At 38.2% G+C, this 22,773-nt stretch overlaps 1 protein-coding gene across 4 annotated transcripts in view; it reads left to right on the top strand.

Moving 5' to 3' along the window:
• LCLAT1 (lysocardiolipin acyltransferase 1) overlaps positions 1-22,773 on the top strand; it is a 142,900-nt gene that overhangs the window by 66,440 nt on the left and 53,687 nt on the right. For all 4 annotated transcript variants that reach the window (XM_058668123.1, XM_004582710.3, XM_058668122.1 and 1 more), the window contains 2 exons: positions 12,062-12,208; positions 16,466-16,582. In XM_058668123.1, the coding sequence (XP_058524106.1) occupies positions 12,062-12,208; positions 16,466-16,582 (264 nt within the window). The remainder of the gene's footprint in view (positions 1-12,061; positions 12,209-16,465; positions 16,583-22,773) is intronic.

Below are 22,773 nucleotides of genomic sequence, written 5' to 3'. Positions count from 1 at the left end.
TTTCATTTAGTTGGAAAGCTTGAAGCCTTCCACTGCAGAGTGTGATGTGAGCTGTCATTTTGTCATAGAGATCCTGCATTAAGTTGAGGAATTTCCTTTCAGTTTCTATTTTGCTGCGTTTTCAATATCATGGCATGATACTGAATTTTGTTAGGTTTTTTTTTTCCTGTATTTGTGAAAATGATACGGTTTTTGTCATTAACGTTAAGGTGCATTGATTGGTTTGATGTTACTTAGCCTTTTAATATAAATCATTGGATGCAATTGCCAGTTGTTTTAAAGAATTTTTGTACCCAAGAAGGATTTTATTCTTTAGTTTCTCTTTTTGACGTTCTTGGCTTTTGCTGCGTAAATGAGACGGTCTTTGTTCCCTCTTTGTGTGTTTTCCATAGGAGTTTGTGTAGGATTGGTGTTAATTTTTTGCTAAATGACGGAATTCATCAGTGGACTCATCTGAGCCTTGAGGATACTTGGTGGGCGTATTAATTATGCACTACATTCTTTTTGTTGATACAGAGCTTTTAAATTTTGTTTCTTGTTTGTAATTGGCCTTTACAAGAAATTGTACAATCTAAGTTGTCAAACTAAAGTGTCAAAATTAACCTGTAAGTCATTCATCATATTCTTTTTTCATTCTCTTCACTTCCTGCTGTTTGTTGATCGATCTGGCTGGAGTTTTATCAGTTGTATTGATTTTCTCCTCTCCTCCTGAAAGAAACAGCTTTTAGTTTTATTGATTCCACAGCGTTTTCCCAACCCCACTGCTGTCCTGGTCATTGTTTTGTTTCCTGTTTCACTGATTTTTGTTCTTATATCCTTCTGTTTCTTCTGGGTTTCAGTTGCTTTTTGTTCTTATTTTTGTTTCTTAAGGTACAAGCATGTGTCTTTGCTCTGTTCGTCTTTTCTGACACATCAAGGGTTGCCGCTTCGTTTCAGCCCCCTTTAGTTGTATTGCCCGCGCTTTGCTGTGGCCCGTGCAAAGCCGAGGCCGGACGCCTTGGGAAGGGGAGTACACTCCGACAGCCTGTATCTGCCTTGCTGCAGGTGAGCACAGGTTCCTGCTGGTCTCTGCTCTGCCTGCTTCTGCTGCTGCGTCAGCACCTTCTTGTCGTTACTTTCCCTGGAATCACTTTTGTCTTTTATTTAAGCTAGTTATTAAATTCTGTTTTTCTGAAACTACGAAGCTGTTTTATCTTCTTCTCAGCCCCTAGTTTTGGGCTGAGCTCCTGATCCTTGAGTTTGTCAGCCTTTGTCTTCAGTCTCACCTCACGCTGTTGTTCCTTGGAGGGCTAATCCTTCTCCACCTCCATTCTGTGTATTGTTTGTACAAACTTTGAATATTTGATCTGTACTGTGTACTCTAGGGATCATTCTGGTCTGCCCTGCAAGCCCTGTGGATAGTGTGGCAGGTGGATACCCTTTGTTAGACCATCTTTGTTGCTCTGACAGCTTGAGGCTTCACCTGACCTCTCCCATGGCAGGCCTCAGCGACTAACTCTGGCACTTATTAGATCATTGAGTTCAGCTTTCAGTTTCTCTCTTTTTCTTAGTCTATTTTTATTTATTTGAAAAGGCACAGTTACAGATAGAGATCTTCCATCCTCTGTTCCTCTCCTTCAGATGGCCTCAACAACCAAAAGTGAACGAGGCTGAAGCCAGGAGCCAGGTGCTTTCAGATCCTCCATGTGGGTGCAGAGGCCCAAGCACCTGAGCCATCGTCCACTGCTTTTTCGGGTGCATTTTTCAGTGAGCTGGATGGAAAGTGGAGCCTCTGGGAAACTAACCCCCGCCTGTATGGGATGCTGCAGTGGAGGCATTTGGCTTTACCCACATGCCACAACACCAGCCCCCTCAGTTTCTTTAAAGTATAAATAAATACGGTATTGGCGTATCGGTTTGTTGTGAGGATTAAACTAAATGCCAGTAGAGCAAGATTCGCTGCTGCCTGTAACTTTTGCAGTTAACACTTGTATATCCCCCCTCCAACCTTTGCCTTACAGAGATCCATGTTTGACTTCTGGGTTTCTGTCTTAGCTTGCCAGTCTTTAATCTGCCTTCTGATGATAGCCATTCTAGTATTCTGTGCTGCTGTGATCATTTTTATCATTACTAATCTTTTCTGTAACAGTAAAAGGGAAAGCTGATCTTAAGTTGGTATATATTTTCAAAACATTTTTAGAAAGGTCAAAGAAAATGTGTATTTTGGAAAACCTATGTGTGGATTGGGCTTTGGTGTTGCACTTATTGTTTCTTAATTTGATAGATACGTACAAACACACACAGATACACAAACAGAACTCCCATTCTTGGGTTCACTCCTTTAGTACCCACAGTCGATAGGGGCTGAACCTCTGCTGAAGGTGACAGCTGGGAACTCAGTCCAGGTGTCCCACATGGATGGCTAGATTTCAGTTGCTTGCGTCTTTGGGATCTGCATTGGCTGGAAGCTGGAGTCGGGAGCTGGAGCTGGATATCAGCCACATGCAGTCAGCTAGGAGGTGTGGGCATCCTCTCCAAAGTTTAAGCCAGGAAGATCAACTCCTGCTTCCTAAATTTGTCTTTTAATTGCTTGTTTTGTAAATATTTTGAAGTACCCTTGCGTTGCTTACTTTTCCATTTGTGTTCTCTTTGTCCACAGTCAGATAATTTTTACAGGAGTGTGTTACATGTTACAGACTCTTGATTGTTTTTGGACTTGATAGGTTTTATGAACATGCAAATGCTAATAAGAAAGAAAAGTTCAAACCCTGTTAACAAATGGGAATTAGGAAGGAGGAGTTAAAGCTGAAGTTTGCAGATGGAAAATGAGAGAACGGGAAAGGAACGGGTGCATCTAATGGCCAGCTGTATTCTGCGTCGCTGTGTCAGATTAGCTTGTTTACAATTTGGTATGACTTTAGGGAGTGTTTAATATGCCATTTGTGGTTAGTTCTAAGTAAGTGTTTGTCTTGTATATATTTAGAATAAAATTCATCTGTTGTATTTTTTTAATCTTCAAATAACTAAAGGGAAATAACCTATCTGTAGTACTAGGCTGGATGATGGACAGTGGTCTGGAATTCAAAAGTCCCTGTTCTAATTTTATAAAAAACAAAACCAATTTTTAAAATTTTATTTTATTTGAAAGACAGATAGCTCATCCACTGGTTCACTTTGCAAATGTCTGCAGCATCTGGGGCTGGGCTGGGCCAGGGCCAGGAACGTAGCACAGTCTGAGTCAGCACCTAGGTAGTGGAGTCCAGCGTGATAGAGCCAGCACCTGCTGCCTGAGAGGTGCCCGTTAGTGGAAGTTGAAGCAGAGAACTAGACCAGGACAGCCTGAAGCCGAATGCAGGAGTCCAAATCTTTAGCTGTTGGACCAAGTAACTACCTCTGAGTAGTCTGTTTTCTGTTTTTAAAGGATTTATTTATTTATCTATTTTAATTTGAAAGGTAGATTTACAGAGAGAAAGACAGAGAGATCTGATCTTTGTTTTTCTAGTGCCTCTTTCTCCACTTCAGAGCCAGCAGGCCATTCTCAAACTGTTTTTACATTGTATTGTTTTGGCAAGGAATCTTTCTTTGCATTGTTCTAATTTCAAGGAACCTTGTGATTGTATTGAGCCCACCAAAATAATCTGGGGTAATCTTCTCATTATAAATATATGAGCAACCTTAGTTCCCCTTTGTTGTATAACCTAACATAGTCACAATCCAGGATTTAAGATGTGGATATCTTGAGGTGGTGGTGTGGCTTTTCTGCCTACCACATTTGTTAATGGTGCTGCTACAGTGTCTCTGAGTGTTACTTTAGGAGTTGGTTTTGCAAGAACAGTTGGTATCTCAAATGGCCAATTATCTAGAAAATTCATCAAACACTAAATCACATCTAATATGAAAGGCAAGTTTTGATCTTTAAATAGCATGGACTCTAAAATTATAATCACAACCTAGAATGCCTATCTTTTGCCCCTGAAAGCCATTGGTTCTGACACTGTGGCTCAGTGGTTAAAATCCTCACCTTCCACATGCCAGGATCCCATATGGGCACCGATTCGTGTCCCGGCTGTTCCACTTCCAATTCAGCTCCTTACTTGTGGCCCAGGAAAGCAATAGAGAATGGCTGAAAGCCTTGAGGCTGCACTGTGTGGGAGACCCAGAAGTTCAGTTCAGCTCCAACCAGGCAGCCACTTGGGGAGTAATTCAGAAGATCTTTCTCTCTGTCTCTCCTTCTCACTGTGCTGTCTTTCCAATTAAAAAATAGACAAATCTTAAAAAAAAAAATAGAAATCCATCAATAAGGCATCTGTGGTGGATGAAATCTACCTTTGTGGAGTACAGCAAACTTTACAGTGAGGGTGGTTTTATCTGTTATTCCGTTTTTTGTAATTTTCAAGTTTGAAATTAGTTTAGGGGTAAGTTTCCTTTAAAATATCATTTAATTGCTTGCTCATACTTTATACTTTGATTTTGTGTGATATTTTTAACACAAACACATTGAAACCTAATGACATGGAAAATACTACCACAGGATTATTGCAGGAAAAATAACAGAAAAGTAATTGCCCTCCCTATACTCTGTTATTTTTTTTTAAGTCAGAGCTTTTTTAAAAATTAATTATCTTAGAATAAGACTGAAGAAACTTGTAATATGAGTTCAAGAGAGTGATTTATCTTCTCTTTATGTATTTGAAATTTTCTTCTGATAATTTAACATATTTGAAAGAGTTATAGAGAAAGGGAGTGAAAGACAGATTTTCTGACCTCTGGTTCACTTCTCAGATAGCCACAACGCTAGAGCTGGGCCAGGCCCAAGCCAGGAGCCATGGGCCTTCATCTATATATTCCACATAGATGCAGGGGCCCAAAGACTTATGCTTTGCTCTGCTGCCTTCGGGATGTCTTAGCAAGAAGCTAGATTGGAAGTGGAACATCAGGGACTTGTACTGATGCCCATACTGGATGCCTGCATTGCCAGCAGTGACTTAACCCATTATGCCACAGCATCAGCTTCAGTCCCTTCAGATTTTCCACCTAGGAGAAATTGAACTTATAAGAAGTATAGCTAATTGTTTATTATCTGATTTCTGAATTTATTTATATAATCACACCGTTGTTACATTTAAGTACAGTATTTTCTCCAGTTTGCATCTGTTCATATTTTTGCTCATTCTGATTTAAAACGAAACTTTTGGGTAGCATTTCTTTGATTGCATCTACAGTTGCTATTCAGAATTGAGCACAGTGTTGAAGGAGACAGTTTTCTGTCTCTTCCATGTTGCTTCTTGCTTCTAGTGTCACATTCAGTGCTGTAGTAGATACCATGTTGAATTAATGACTATGTGGGCAACAGTGATAAATTTTAACCTACCTCTGTGGTTCAGATATGAAGTATTACAAGAGGTACATGGATGTTTTTATGATTCCCTTATTAATCTACACTAAATGAAAAATGAGGAATTTGAATAGACCTTTTATTGAGAAAGGATGCTTAATGTTAGAAATACAGTAAATTAAACAGTGATTTCCAGCCCAACTCATAAAACTTAATGAAATGTAAGTCTGAGACAGTGATTCTGAAATAAAGTAAGGACTAGATCTGAGCAGTCACATATGCTCAGGGATTACTCACATGTGCTTGAAGAAGGCAATGCTGATGGGATAAATAGGATTTTAGGAAAAAGCTTGTGGAAGCAGAGCTATTCTGCACCCTCGAAATTCTATCTGGAACCCTGCCAGAATTCCAGCCCTCATTTGAGAAATGCAGGTTCAAGACAGAATGTCATGGATAGAAGACTGTGAAAACTCAAGGCCTAATTTAGGTGATTTTTAGTTGCAGCATCATTAATCAGCTCATACAAGCATGAAATGTCATAAAAATGTGTTTTGAGGATCTAAAAAATATTAAGAAAAATCTGGATATTGTTTTAAACATGGGAAATATACACTGATGCCAGTGAAATTCTATTAAAAATTTTTAAGATTTTCTTGTAATTTTTTTTAATGAGGCAACAAGAGAGTTAAGGAAAAGTTTTAAAAGTTCAGTAATATTGGTGTTACATGAAAGCAACATGAGAAGGCAAAGGCTTCTAGTTACGCAAGGATCTGAGAGACTGAATCACTCAGCCATTTTCCTTCCTGTTCGGGAATTTCTGGTAGTGATGCAGATATTAGGGCAGTTTATGACAAACCTCCCGCTTCTCTTCCCGCAGGAGCAGTAGGTAGTTTGCTTGGAATGAAGACCTTCTGCTTGTCAGTTTTACTCAATTTAGAACAAAATTTACAAGGAGAGATAGTGCAGAATTAATAAGCATTTGAGAAAATGGGCAGCTTAAAAAAAGAGGCTACTATTAAAAGATGGAAAGTCTGATCTCTAAGAAATAAATAATTCTTGGGGACTGTGAGGCTGTATAAATTAATGTCCTGGGAGCTATTCAGGTTCACATGCTGAGAGACTGTTAGATGCAGTGATTGATTTATTTAATTTTTTTGAAGTATTTATTTTATTTATTTGAAAGAACCACAGAGGGCCTGGCACAATGGCTCAGTAGCTAAATCCTCCCTCACCTTGCAAGCACCAGGATCCCATATGCGTGCCAGTTCGTGTCCTGGCTGCTCCACTTCCCACCCATCTCCCTGCTTGTGGCCTGGGAAAGCAGTCGAGGATGGCCTAAAGCCTTGGGACCCTGCACCTGTGTAGGAGACCCACAAGAATTCCTGACTTCGGATCAGCTCAGCTTTGGCTTTTGTGGTCATTTGGGGGGTGAACCAGCAGACAGAGGATCTTTCTCTGTCTCTCCTTCTCTTTGTAAATCTTCCTTTCCAGTTAAAGTAAATAAATCTTAAAAAAAAAAAAAAAAAAAAGGATGGGGCAGGGGAGATCACAGAGAGAAGGAAAGACAGAGAAGTCACTCCCTAGATGCGTGAAATGGCCAGGCTGGGCCAGGAGCTTCTTCTAGGTCTTCCACATGGCCACACTAAACTGCTTTTCCTAGGCACATTAACAGGGAGCTGGATCAGAAGTAAAGCAGCTGGGATTGGAAGCAATTCCCATGTAGAATGCCATCACTGCAACCAGCAGCCTAACGTGCTGCATCACAGTGACAGTCCCTAGTGTGGCAATTTAAAACATCACGTTTGGGAAGGCCAATGTGCTTATGTTTGAAATCTAGTTTTACACGTTTACAAGTTATTGGCCGTTCGTGTGCCTCAGTTTTCCTTATAAGGGTAATATTTTTACCCAATATTTAACAGTTGTTTGAGAATGAATCGAATTAATCATGCTTAAAATAGCACCAGGCAATATAGATATTTAGTAATTTTGCTTATAATTGTACTATTTATTAATAAAATGGCCGCTATAAAAGTGGAAACCTTATAAATTAAAAATAGAATTATTGCAAAAAGCTATAATAGTACAGACACAGCTGAAGTTACACTCAATTGGTGAGTTGGATGGTGAAGCTAAGGAATTTCACTTGAACACAGTGTCAAGTGAGCAATGAAAGGTATAGGATGACAGAGTGACAAGTTTTAGCATCTAACACAAGTTCCAGACAGTAAATAAGGAAAGGAAGAGGAGGAAAAAAATATTTTCTTAAATCCCGGAAGAAATGTTCCCAATATTAAGGACTCAAATATTCAAAGTGTTTGCCAACTATGAGCAGAATTGATGGGAAAAGTTCTATAACTTGGATTCATAGTGATGAAATTCTGTGAAACTGAGGGAAAAAAGAAAAATCATAAAACTTCCAAAGGAAAATAATAGGTTATCTAAGTGAATCACAGTGAGAGTAGGCTTTGCTTACTAATCATGGAATTATGGAAATCTGTGGAAAATAGCTTTGAAATTATGAGCGGAAAATGATTTGAAACCTCAAATTCTCTATTTAGCCAAAATAACCTTCAAAACTGAGAACAAAACAAATCATTTCAAAAATGGCAAAAACTGAAAACATTTTTCAAATGAAATCCCTTGAGAAAGACTAATGAGCCATAGTTTTTATTTAACAACAAATGAAGAAGCCAGTCAACTTAGGGTTAACACTAAGTAATTAAAAATATTTCTGTAAAGTTTAATGAATATGTTAATTATGAGAATGCTTATAACAAAATTGGAGACTATTAGATGATTCCCACAAATCTTGTGGGCTAAAGAGCATAGTTTTATGTTACTTTAATTTTCAAAATTTAAAGTTCTCCTGTAAGATAGTGGTGTAATTGAGGGCATGCATTTTTGTTTGGGGAGATTATTATTTATAGCTTAATGTTGATAGAATTACTTGTTAAACATGTTTGCCAAAAGTAAAAAGGCGAGAACATCCTAAGGGTGACCACTCAAAAGATGAAGTGGGGCATGTAGTTAGTGCTGGGACAGGGCTGGGCACACTGCTTCTGTAAGGGGTCAGTAGATCTCCTGGTGTGGCCATCACATCTCCTCTCCCAGTCTGTCTTTGTAACACAAGCAGCTCTGGACAGTGCAGGTAACAAAGCGGAATGGCTAAGTGCCAAGGAACGTTGTAATAAACCTTGAAATTTTAATTTCATATCATTTTCTCATATTGTAAAATACTAATCTTGTTCACTAAACACACAGACAGTGGACTATATTTGGTTTACGGGTTGTAGTTTAAACAGAGGAGATAGAAATTTTAATTTGAATTAAAGACGGAAAAGAGAGTAATGGAGAAGGGGAATCCACAAACCACAAAACAGTGCAACAAACAGGAATCAACAGAATGTTAAGAAAATATAGAAATTCTCAGATTGGATACGTCCTCGATAATGAGCTGTTAGCTAACTGAAGGTATATTAATAGGATGGAGCAGGGCTAATTAAAGTTTGATTTATAGAATAGTATCAGTCATCAAACTGCTATAGATCTGCAAAGAAAATGTATATAAGTGGGTTATTTAGAATTTTTTACATTGATGTGATATAACATCCATATGCGACATTTTTCTAATTTATTTCATAAACTCTTATGTGTAATAGTTCGGAAATTAAAAGCAAACTGTTTTCAGAGCACTGTTAGTGAATACAATACATATATTCAAAAATAAAATAAAAACATATATGTAGACAGGATAAATAGAAAAAACAGATTATAACATTATAGGAAAAAAAAATAGTGTCAGCCATGTATGTAATTCATTCTTTGGATGAATTTGTGACTGACACTGTGGTGTGACAGGCTAGGCGTCCACCTGTGGCATGGCATCCTGGCTGTCCCGCTTCAGATCCAGCTCTTTATGGCCTGGGGAAGCAGGGCAGGATGGCTGAAGTCACTGGACCTCTGAACCCATGCGGGAAACCCAGAGGAGGCTCCTTGGCTCTTGGTTTCAGATTGGCTCAGCTCCTGCCATTGTGGCCATTTAGTGAGTGAATCAGTGGATGGAGGACTCTCTTTAATTCTGCCTTTCGAATAAAAATAAATACTTTTTAAAATGAGAAAGTGGAAAAATTCAGATCACATGTAACCTGTAACTACCAGAAGGATTTTATTTGTGAGAAAAAAAGTGATTTTTTTAGTGTATAATTTTGAATTGGTTGATATGTTTATAGCTACATATATTAGTATATTATTATTTAAATGAATGATATCTTGATATTTTCCATGAATGATACTGGTCAGTTTAGTGTGCATACAGAATACAAGGACTTTTAATCTCTGCTTCTCATATTACAGACATTCATTTGAGATGGGTCCTGAATGCAGTTGAAGTTAAAATAGTGAAGTGTTTAGAACACATATAATATATATTCAGCTGCCTAATTTGAATATGAAAAGATGCTTAGCTCTATTAATTATAAGAGAAATGCACATCGAAAGAACTTAATGTGAATCATGATTAAAATCAAAAGGGCCTATAAGACCAAGTGTTGGTGAGGTTGTGACTACAGCAGTTGTAACTCTCATACATTGTTGGTGGGTGTATGGTGCAATTGTTTTGAAATACTGGTAGTTATTGAATTGGAACATGCATAATTCCATATGAAAAATTTCCATTCAGCTATTTACTAAACAGAATTGAGTGCCTATGCTCAATAAAAGATAGGTGAAGGGCCTGGTGTGATGGCTCAGAGGCTAAATCCTCGCCTTCCAAGTGCTGGGATCCTGTACAGGCACTGATTCGTGTCCCACCTGCTCCACTTCCTTACCCGCTCCCTGCTTATAGCCTGGGAAAACAGCATAAAATGGGAGACCCAGAAGAAGCTCCTGGTTCCTGGCTGTTGCGGCCTCTTGGGAAGTGAACCAGCAGACGAAAGATCTTTGTGTATCTCCTTCTCTTTGTAAATCTGACCTTCCAATAAAAATAAATTTTAAAAATTATGATACGTAAGACATTGTCATTAATTTTGTTCCAAATATCTAAGAAACCTCTATTGCAACTAGATTCATTTATTTTCAATTGGAAAGTTAGACTGAAAAAGAGGAGGAGATACAGAAAGATAGATCTTCCATCCACTGTTTCATTCCCCAAGTGACTGCAATGGCTGAAGCTAAACTGATCTGAGGCAAGGAGCTTCTTCCAGGACTCCCAATGCTGAGTCCTAAGGCTTTGGGCCATCCTCAACAGCTTTCCCAGGCCACAGGCAGGGAGCTGCATGGGATCCCAATGGTTGCAAGGCAAGGATTTAGCCAGTAGGGCTCTGCACTGGGCCCCACAGGTTGCTTTTGCAGAAAAGATATTTCTTCAGTCCACAATTTCAGAGGATCCAAGTTGAAAAAATTGCTCCAGGCTCCTTGTTTGCATTATCTCATAGCTCTGATAGCAATGTCAGGGGGACTTGGGGAGTATGCCAGGAAGCTGAGAGAGACCTGATAGGGCCAGGCTTGGACTTTTATAGGGACCCTTTTTAGAGAACTCTTGAGAAGTCCCAGGAAAACAAGGTCACTGTTCCAGTGACCTAAGGACTTCTCACTGGGCCTTTACCCTTAAAGATCCACACTCTTTCAGCAACACCAACATGTGGACCAAGCCTCCAGTCACAACCAAACCTTGGGAGACATTCCAACCACACCCTAACCATAGCAGTTATATGCCCAGTTCTTGATGTATTCAAGGCCATACATTGTATTCATCTCTTTTTGCAAATATACTGTTCTGATTTAATATATTGCCTCATAATACTTTTGTGTAATGTTTCATGTCTCTTCTTGCTTATTGTTTTATTACAACGTTAGGTATTTTTACCTCTTACTTGTTTTAACCTTTAGTTTTATTTCAATAGCTTTTGGCTTTACCAAGCAACCAAAGTCTTAAAAACCCATGTATGGGGCTGGCAAAATGGCTCAATTGGTTAATCCTCTACCTGCAAGCACCAGCATCCCTTATGTTCATGTCCCAGGTCCTCCACTTCCCATGCAGCAACTTGCTTGTGGCCTGGGAAAGCAGTCAAGGATGGCCCAAAGGCTTGGGATTCTGTGTGGAAGACCTGGAAGAGGCTCTTGGCTTCAGATTGGCTCAGTTCCAGCCATTGCAGCCATTGGAGGGATGAACCAGCTGACGGAGGCTCTTTCTCTTTCTTTTCTGTGAATCTACCTTTTCAATAAAAATAAGTTTAAAATAGCAATTAATAAACAAGAACCTGTATGTGATTGGAATTTTGATTGTAGATTACTGGCATCACTGGTAGATTATAGAAGCTATTTTGCATGTCTTCCCATCTCTTTTCCATTACATGATTGTCCTCATGTGGCTCATGCAAGTTAATTTTTGCACATTTTGTTCTATTGTGAGTGGAAATTTTTGTGTAATTTTTGTGATCCATGGTGCAACATAATGTTGATGTTATGAATTAATAATAATACATTTTGAATACTGTGTGCTAAGTAATCTGTTTTATATCTCTTACCAACTTCCATGAGATAGTATTGTGAAAACATTCTGTTTATGTTTGGGGACAATATTTTCTGGTGTGTGTTATTTATTTGACACAAGATTAGTCCGCATTTATGGTGTATCATTGGATGCCTATTATGTATGGTAAGTAGTTCAAATAGAGCTCCAAATATGTTCAATAATGAGTATATATTGGCGGTACAGATGTACATAAATGCTTGTTAATTTGACTCCAGGTTGGGCGATGCAGGCTGCTGCCTATATCTTCATTCATAGAAAGTGGAAGGATGACAAGAGCCATTTTGAAGACATGATTGATTATTTTTGTGATATTCACGAACCACTTCAACTTCTCATATTCCCAGAAGGAACTGATCTAACAGGTAAGGTACCCAGAATTTTACAACCTGGAAAAACTTAGAAAATATCAAGTCTAAATGACCCATTCCTCAGATGTGGTCACTGAATACCAAAAGATTAATGGCTGCCTCTAAGATACTCAAGACAGCCAGGAGCCCCTCAGGACCCAGAACTCCTGGTTGCCAGGAAGCCCCAAGAAGTCTTGTTATTCCTACTTGCTGTCCTACAGTTTTGTGCTTTAAGACTCAGAATCTAGTTTAAAATACCAGCATTTTAAATGTAAGTGTAGGTTTTTTATTTTTAAGGATGTATTTATTTTAAGAGAGCTACAGAGAAAGGGGGAAAGACAGATCCTGCGTTCTCTGTTTCACTCCCCAATGGTCACAGTGGCCATCCCTGGGCCAAGCCAAAGCCAGGAGCTTCATCTAGGTCTGTGATGCGGATGATGGCGACTCAAACATTTGGGCCATCTTCTGCTGCTTTTCCCATACCTTTAGCAAGAAGTAGAACAGCTGGGACACAAACCATTGCCCATATAGAATGCCAGCATCACAAGTGGCCACTTCACCTGCTAAGCCAGAACACCAACACCATATAAGCATAGTTTTAAAATCATGTTTTAGGTAAAGTTTATTTTCTTTACCTGCCTTATACAGTCTATCATCATCTTAAAAAGTAATTATTACTCACTAAGTCCTTTTTCCTCTCCACTTCTTCCTTAAGGATCAGATATTACCAGGTTTCAGTATTGTTGATCTAATATTATTTTTCTCCTGATAATTAAACTTTATCCCTCTGTAACCAGGAAAGGCTTTATTCCTGCTTCTAGAAAATTTAGCCATTACTGAGGGATACAGTTGGGTATATTTGTTATTTTTATACTTTCCTAATATAAAATTATGTAGGCCAAGAGTGCCAATTCATTAACATTAATGCTTAAGATAGAATGCAAAAGATTAATGCAAAAGATAGAATTTGAAGTGATTCAATGTTTGACGGATTGTTATATGTGAGAAGACAGAATGAATCAGGATAGATCGGGAATAAAAAAATTAAATATGGTATGGAGAGGCAGAACGTGAACTTGACTCCTAGATCATTGTTGCTCAAGTAAGAAATACAACCCTTAAAAGAATCTTGATTGAATTTGAACTGTAATGCTGCATCAAGGTGGAGGAATCCACCAGGGGGGAGGGGAGAGGGAGGGGGATTCCCAAAGCCTATGAAACTGTCACATAATGCTAAATATTAATTAAAAATAATAATAAAAAAAAAGAAATACAACCCTTAGAGTAAGCGGGTAAAGGAACATCCAGGTACATGGTAAACACAGAGTAATTCATGGATGATTACCATTAAAGAGGGATTATGTTTGAATCTACCTTTTTTTGTACATTTTTAAATTAGTGCATTTTGATACAACTTTCTGGAACTGGTGCTGCAGCATAGCTGTTTAAACCTCTGCCTATGCTGCCAGCACCCTACATGGGCGCCACTTCGAGTCCTCGCTGCTCCACCTCCAACCCAGTTCCCTGTCAGTGTGCCTGAGAAAGCAGTGCTTTAGCCCATGCACCTATGTGGGAGACCTGGAAGAAACTCCTTGCTCTTCATTTCATGCCAGCCCAAGTCCAGCCATTGTGACCATTTGGGGAGTGAACTAGTGGATGGAAGATCTGTCTCTCCCTTTCTTTCTGTAACTTTACCTTTCAAGTAAAAGTAAAATCTTAAGCAAAAAATGTAACTTCACGTACATATTCATATTTGATGATTAATTGTAACTTTTCTGGATTGAGGGAGTAATCTACTACGTTTGGAAAACAGAAACAGAAATGTGCTCAAATATTACTGTCGTCCCACAGCCCATAAATAATGCTTTAATTTTGGCCTGCTTCTTTTGGGTTGTTTGGGTATCTCAAAAAGTTCATGAAAAATGGGATTAAGTTTATTTTGGTGCAAAAAATTTTTTTGAAATTCAGGTGTAATTTTTTGATAGTGTTCATTCTGAGAACTTTTTAGGTAAAAAATTATGCATTTCATAAATTTCACAGTATAATAAATAGCTTTAAACTCCATTTTTTCTGTGAACTTTTAAAAATATTTTTATATTCATAGCTAGAATGATTGAAATTTATTTAAGGAATTGACTCTTGGGATTGTAGGGTTTTGTCAGGTCCACATTCTACAGGGTAGTCTTGCAAGGAGGAGATTCAAAGGAGGGGTGCAATTTGAGACTGGAGGCAACATTTCTTCTTTCTGTTGAGGCCTTCAATGGATTGGATAGTCCTACCCACTTTGTAATCTGCTTTATTCAATCTAGTGATTTGAACAATCACGTTTAAGAAATAAATACCTTCACAGAAACACTGAGAATAATGTCTGACCATGTACCTGGGTACTATGACCCCTTCCCATGGACATGTGTGGTTGGCATACTTTGATGCTGAGTTGCATTTCCTTGATTTGGAAAGAAAAGCTTTTTCTAGGTTTTAACTATACCAGCACTTCATTTAATATCAGTACTTGGAGCTTTCTATGCTAAACAAAGCTTTAATTTCATGAAGTGTACATTTTATGAGGAAAGGCAGATAAAAACCAGTAAGTTAACATTCGATAGTTAACATTAGATAGTTAACATTAGATAGTTCTAAGTGCTTTGCAGAAAAATAAGATGAGGTATGGAGCTAGAGAATAAAAGTAAGGGTAAGGTGCTATTTTATACAGGGTGGTTAGATGGTCTATGTAGTAAGTTTATTTTTATGTAGGGGCTACTAAAGCACAAACTGTGAGGCTGTGTGTGTAAAAGGCACAGGTGAGGACATGCTGTAAGGCACACTGCAGAGCAGACTGAAGAGCAGGAGGTGACAACGCACCGCTGTGGCGTCTCTTGGACTCCTAATCCATTGACAGTCCTGTGACACTAATCTATACACACTCTTGTGGTCTCAAACCCAGAATATTCCTCTAGGTGTGAGAGAAGTTTTGGAACTGTTCATGTTTAGGAAGGGCCTTTACTTTTCATTTACTGCGGGTCTCTGGGCTTTTTATTCAGTTCTTTATACATTAGAGGGATTGACTCTTCTCAGATTCATTTTTTCTGTTACAGAAATGTTCTAACATTGACTAACAGGAATATTCCTTGGATATTTTGTTATGTGGACTGCATCAATGGTTTCTGGAGGGTTTGAGGAACCAATCATCTTAAATTTGCTCCTGGGAAAGTTGCTGTTATTCCAAATGTTTTTCTCAGAAAAGGAAAGTTTTGAGAATAACTTCATTAATTTACAAAGAGGAATTGAATCTTTATTTAGAGTTGGAGTAATAATCTGTGAGTTTCAGGATGCAGTTGAGGATTGCAGTTTCTAACATCTGCTGTCATCAGGAGGAATTTCATGATCTCTCCCAGCAGTGGAGGCCACATTTCTGAGCCCTTTGCTTTTGCCAAATGTATTTGCTGAATAATGAGTTTGGTTCTTCTTGGAACTTGTAGAGTTACCTCATGGAATGGAAAAAGAAGTTTTTGCCAATAACTGGAACATATACTCGTCTCTATATTCAGCCAAACCATGTTCAGATGTTTGTACATGATGTGCTAATCGTGTGCCCATCTGTTGTGGTGGGGTTTTGGTCAGTAATGTTAGCATGCCCTGTGCTTGAGCAGGACAAAAATTTCACTTTGCATTGGAGTCCTAAATTATTGGGTTAAAAATGTTGCTCTGATATGTTAGATTGCTAGTTATTTCTTCTTGATGTCTGCCTTCTTATATTTTGGTAGTTTTTATTTTATTAGGATTTTATATTTTAATATATGAGAATTATGTCATGGAAATTTTCATTGATTATTGTACTTCAGTTTTTATTGCATATTGACTTCTTCTGTAAAACCTTTTGAACAGTTTTAAAGATTTGGATACAAATTCCAGAAAACGGCAATAAAACGTTTTAAAAATACCTTATTGTAAAAATTTTTAAATTCCCGTAAGTAGGTATAGAATTGTTGCAAGAGCCATCTAAAGTATTTGTGTCTTCTCAATTCAGTATTCTTGTTCAGAGAACAATTTAGTGCTATCTTTATGTTTTTTTTATAAGAAAATATTCGGGGGCAAGGCATCCATGACCTGAACCGGTGCGCTTTTGGGATGCCAGCACTGCAGGCAATAGATTGACTTGCTAGGCTACAGTGCCAGCCACTTAATTGCCATCTTTATCAAAAACAGCCTGTACTAATTTCCTCACCTCATGTCTCTGTTTTGTGATACCTAATGAACTTTTGTTTTGTTTAGAAAATAGCAAGGCTCGAAGTAATGATTTTGCTGAAAAGAATGGACTTCAGAAATATGAGTATGTCCTACATCCAAGAACTACAGGCTTTACTTTTGTGGTGGACCGTCTGAGAGAAGGTGAGCACTCATTTCAGAATGTACTTATTGATAAAGTGACAACAATTACTAAACTTTACAGCCCTCTGAAATTCATAGTGAATGTTTTCATGCTTGATTAGGATACTGTATTTTAACTCAACCCACGTACTAAAAGGTGATACATATACTATCATTGTTAAAGACAATTTATTTTCCTTTTGAAAATCATATACTATAACATATAATCAATGTAATTCCGTTAAATATCTCAGTGGCGAAGCTGTCTAAATATCTTATCACTTGTAATACCCATGCAGTTAGCTTTTAGAGTTTGAGAATAAATCATTTTCTTTATTATTATAATTCTCTGCAGTTTAAAAAAAACTTTGCGTTCATTATTTCCCTTAAGTAACTGTTGTTGATCAAAAGGCAAGGTAGTAGTAGCTCCACATCACAGCTGGATAGAATAGACTTCCAGAGTGCAGGACAGGAGCTTCATTTGCATGCTTTCCAGTTTGCATCTCATCCTGCTGCCTCCACTTGTCCTTTGAGCTGTGTCCGTTCATGGGTATGTCGAGAACAACGGGATTCCGTTGATAAGATCTCTCTCACTGAAATGTTCTCATTTTGGCATTTTTGTAATTCTGCTTGTACTTTTATTAAAACTGCATTATGTACATGTTTATGTTCATCACTGTCTCCACACCAGTAAGAAAAAGGAACTCTGCAAAAATAATGTCCAAGTGTTAATTTTACATGCACAATTCAAAAGCCAGTCATCTAGCAGAGGAATGTTGTTGATAATGTTTGTGCTCTCTACTGTGATTTCTAACACATGGTGACATCTGGGACAAATTGTCACCTTTTTCTGGTAATTATACCTTGTTTCTAAAACTGCCTGTGCCTAACGCTGAAAGATTTTGAAAAGGTTTTTAGTTGCCGTTCTTTCCCCTTATGGGATAATAGTGTTCCTTTAGGGTTTTAATGTGCTTTCAAATGTAACTGCCACATTGAAGCATCCTTACTACTAAATATTCATGATTTTAAGGAAATGTACACAGTCCAAAATACCTTGGTATGGTAAACTGAAATTAGTGTCTCAGTTAGTTTGGTTTGCTTTTGAAATTGCGTGGTTGTACCTAACTTGACAGACTTGGAGGACTGCCCAGAGCACCCGTCTACTCCTGTGAGTGAGTGGAGAGCCATTCTGTGTACTGTGTGGTACAGGCACCAAGACCTTGGAATGGTGATGGTGCTTTTTTTTTTTTTTCTGTTTGTCAATGTTTTACAGTTTACTGTGGCGTCTAGTTTGGATTCATCTGTCTTATCAATATTTTCCAATTTTATGTATTTAATAATGTCTTCAAAGGTATTCTTTGATATAATAGAATACATTCATTTAGTGAAATTCCTTGATAACAAAAATATGCCTTGGGAATACATCTTTCATTATGAAAAGTTTTTGAAATGTGGGCAGGATAACAGATATTATTGTGCGGTGGATAAGGATGTATCTTGAACTCTCCTGAACTATAGGAAATATTTTAGTTATGAAGTGATTTATGACTTTGAGGACTGTGTATTACTTAATCCTTATGTTATGAGTCAGCAACAGTAATATGTGATTTTTCTTGCTGGGATGGGCAACTGATTATCTCCTGCTTATCAGCAGAGACAGAAATACACACATACACATGCAAGCACGTGTGTGCACGCAAAGCAGAGGTGGGGTAGAGAGAGATAGGGAGAGGAGACACGGTTAGATGATTCAGTTTTCTTTAGTTAGAAAAATGCATTTAGACAATTCCATGTATTTCAGATAGAAACATACAATGTGGCTTAAATACTACAAGAATAAAAACAGGAAATAGAATGATAGCTGCATTAGCGACAGCAGTTAACATTGAGTATTTGCTAAATACCTGAATTATGCCCGATATTCTTAACAATTATTACTTACAGCTCTTCACTGTAGTTATCATTATTAATATTTAATTCATAATGCAAAACCAAAGCATAAATTGAGGTGAAAAACCTCATCACTTATTGGAGTTACTAAATAACCCATGGTCTTTCATATGTACCTTGTTGTCTCTTGTATTTTTATAATACGATTTTAGATAATAAAGTCTGCAAATTGTAAGGCACCTTTATAACAATGGTGGACATGATAACTTTCTCCAAGAAAGAATTTAAAAGAAAAGGTTTTTTTCCAAGATGGCCAAATAAAGATATTTTCCTCCATAGAGAAACAACAAAACCAAACCCCCAAAAATGTTTAATTTGAATTTTGAGGTAAGTGCTCAAGGAAGATACAAACTGAATGGATAAAACAAAATAAAACAAAGCAAAACCATAACACTGTGCTGCCTACAGAAAACTCACTTTACCTGTAAAGGTACACAGACTGCAAATGGAAACCAGAGCCAGCAGGAGAGGTTGTACTTTTAGGAGCTGTACAAATAAAACTCTAAGACAAAAACTGTAAAAAAGTGACAACGAAGGTCACTATGTAATTATGAAAAGAGCAGTAAAGCAATAATATATGATAATTATAAATACAAGAGACAATACGTTACAGGATACCAAAGCATGCAGTGTTATAAAGCAAACATTATTAGATACGAAGGGAGAAATAAACTCCATAGGGAGGCTTCAGTGCCCCACTTTTGTCAATGGACAGATTGCTGAAACCAAAAACTAAAAACAGTTTTGAAAGGAAAATATCAAAATTAAACCATACTGTAGACTAAATAGACCTAGCAGACAATTGCAGGACATTCCAACCAATACCTGTAGAATATATGTTCTTTTCATCAGCACATGGAACATTATCTAGGATAGAGCATATATAAACCCACAAATCAAGTTCAACAAACTCAGAAAAAAGCTGAAAGCATATATCTTTTTGAACACAACAAGTAAAGCTAGAAACAACAAAGGAAAATTTAGAAGTTATCTAAGTTTGTGGAGATCAGACAGCTGCTCCTAAATGAGTGAGTCATTGAAGTTAATAGGGAAGACAAAAACTTGCTTGAACTAATGAAAGTGCAAATGCAAAGTACTGAAACTTAGCAGATGCAACAACAGCGTTGCCAGGCAGAACGTTTATGGCATTCATCACAAGCATCCAGGAATTAGAAGATACCGAATAAATAACCTAACAGTGTATTATAAGGACCTAGGAAAGTGAGACCAAACCAAACCCAATGTTAGGAGGAGGAAATAATGATTAGGGCAGAAATAACTAATGTGAAAACTTTCAAAAGTTGTTTGAAAAGACAAAACTAAGCATTCAGTGAGACTAAGAGCAGCCTCAAATAAAGTCAGTGATGAAAAAAGGAGATATTGACATTGAAACTGAAGAAATAAATGCATCATTAGTGGTTAGTATACCAGTAAATTGGGAAACAAAGAATGTACACATTCCTGGACCCATATAATTTAGCAAAATTGAATCATGAAGATATTGAACACTTGAATAACACCAGTGATGAGGGCATAGCATTGTAGCCTAATGGCTAAAGTCCTCACCTTGCATGCGCTGGGATCCATATGGGCCCTGGTTTGTATCCCAGCTGCTGCAGTTTCCTTCTTGCTTCCTGCTTGTGGCCTGGGAAAGCAATAGAGGTTAACCCAAAGTCTTGGGACCCTGTACCCACGTGGGAGACCAGGAAGAAGCTCCTGGCTTCTGTTGGGCTCAGCATCAGCCATTGTGGCCACTTGGGGATTGATCCAGCGGATGGAAGATCTTTCTATCTCTTCTCTTTGTATATCTGACTTTCCAATAAAAATAAATAAATCTTTCTTTAAAGTAATCAGCATTAGGTTAAATCAGTAGTGTGAGTATTTCTTAAGCATGAAAACCTAGGATTTGATCCAGAAGGCTCCACTGCTGTATTTTGCTTAATTTTAAGGAAGAATAGCACCAGTTCTTTTCACACTGTCCAAAAAAATTGAGATGGAAAGAATCTTTTCAGGCTTGCTGTGCTGGGTTCAGCAGTACCTTGATTTTAAAGCCAGTCGGGCACAGAAGGAGCAAAAGAACAGTCTAGACCAGTATCTCTGATGAACACTGATGTGCAAAATTTCTCATCCAGATTACTAGCAAATTCAGTCCCACAGCACATCCAAAAGATCCTTCGAGTTAACTGTGTGATGCAACATCAATGTATCACATCAACATCTTTTAATAAAATGTACCATCCATTGATGAAAATTGAACAGATTTAGACGTAGAAGGAAGATATCAACCTATATGGTCTTTATTAAGACTGCATATGACAACCCCACAACCAGCATAATTTTGAATGGGGAAGAGCTGAAAGCATTTTCTCTAAGATATGGAACCAGACAAGAATGTTGATTCCCAATACTGTTATTCAGTATAGTACTAGAATGTGCCAGAGCAGTTAGACAAGAGAAGGAAAAGGCTTTTGATCACCACATTCTATTGATACTGCCAGGGAGAAATCTCCAGACATCCCACTTTTCCATATTTCTGTAGTGGCCTTGTTCGTTTTCCTTCTCACTCTTTCTGGCTTTCTCACTGTTTCGTTTTGTTTCGTCAGATAACTGACCATCAGTTACATTAATGTAAACATATATATGTTGGTTTAGAAAATGTTTCTTGGAAACCCATTTCCTTGAGAATTGTAAGGCTTAGAAAACTCAAATATAAAACAGTGCTGTAAGAGATGTGAGCAGCAGGTGCCTTAAGGACATAAGAGGAGATCTTCATCTATAGTTACACGGAAGGGTTGATGTGAGAATTCAAGAATAGATGTTTTCTCAGAAGAAAAGATGTTTAAGCATTTTTGTTACTTCCCAATTTCTTGATTAAGACCTTGTAATATGGTTCTCATCTTCTTTTCAAATTTCACTATTTAGAATCCCCTTCATGCAAGGTGAGCTAAAGTATTTGAATTAATTGATCATTCTTAACTATGTCTTAAGCTTTCTTAATTTTGCTCCTAGTTGTGTCTGTGCAGGCTGAAACCAGGAATGTGTTTTTCTCTCTTTCACCTCCAAGTACTATTTATTCCTCCACTAAGAGTCTGCTTCCCAGAGTTTCCAGTGACAGTTGACTGGACCGACTTCTCTAATAGCCCAATAGACCTTTATGAAATAGCTGCCTTAATACATTTTACCTCTTCCTAAAAGGACAGTAAAAGCCATGTCATGTAGATCATTAGGGGCAGAGATTGTATGTCTTAATTCAAAGGCCCCCTTTCTACCTTTATCTTATTTCTGCTTAGAGCAACATTTGACAGTGTTGATTCTTCTTCCTAGACAGTTTCTCTTCAGCTTTTGTTTCTCTTTGTTTCTCTGGCTGCATCTAAGATTCTGATGCAGGTTCTTCTCTGTCCATGGCTTGAGTGTCTATGTTCCTCATAAGGCTCCCCAGAGGTGGTTGGCTTACTATCCACGTACTGATGCTTCCTAGGTGTCATTCCAGAAGCCTCCCCCCCTATTCTTTTTTTGGGAGGGGATATGATTTGTTTTCATTGGAAAGGTAGATGTATCAAGAGAAGGAGAGACTGAGAGAAAGATCTTCCGTCCGCTGATTTACTCCACAAATAGCCTCAATGGCTGGAACTGAGCCAGGAGCTTTGTCCAGATCACCTCCTTGGGTATAGGGTCCCAAGGACTTGGGCCATCCTCTGCTGCTTTCTCAGGCCACAGACAGAGAGCTGGTTGGGAGAAGTGTAGCAGCCAGGACATGAACCAGTGCCCTTATGGGATGCAGTGCTTGGAGATGGAGGATTAGACAGTTTAGCCATTGTACCCCTCTCAAGAAGCCTGTTCCGAGTTCAGGGCTTTATGTGTATCCTCTGCACTTGGCGATCCTACAAGCACTTCTGCTTCAGTGTGTTCATATCCTGAATGGAACTTGTCAGTTCTTCCTCAACTGCTTGTCCTCCTCGATTCCCGTATGTGATACTGATGATAATGCCTCAAGTCCATTGTGTCCTTATGTGCCAGGAGTATTCTAAGCAATTCACGTGAATTAGTTCATTTAATTCTGATCATTCTATGGATGAGGACACTGAGGTGAAGTTGAGCAACTAGTTCAAGATTACTCAGCCCTTAAGTGGCAGATCTGAGAGTCTGGCTGCAGAGCTTTTGTCTAAGGATTGTGCATCACTAATTCCGTTGCCCAAGCCTGGGAGGCATTCTTGCCTCACCCCCTCTGCCTTTCTTATATACAGTGGAATCCCAAGGAAGCC

Source organism: Ochotona princeps, chromosome 8 (assembly GCF_030435755.1).
Source record: "Ochotona princeps isolate mOchPri1 chromosome 8, mOchPri1.hap1, whole genome shotgun sequence".
NCBI lineage: Eukaryota > Metazoa > Chordata > Mammalia > Lagomorpha > Ochotonidae > Ochotona > Ochotona princeps.
Note: the sequence above shows the minus strand (reverse complement) of the source record. Positions and strands in the feature narration are given on the sequence as shown.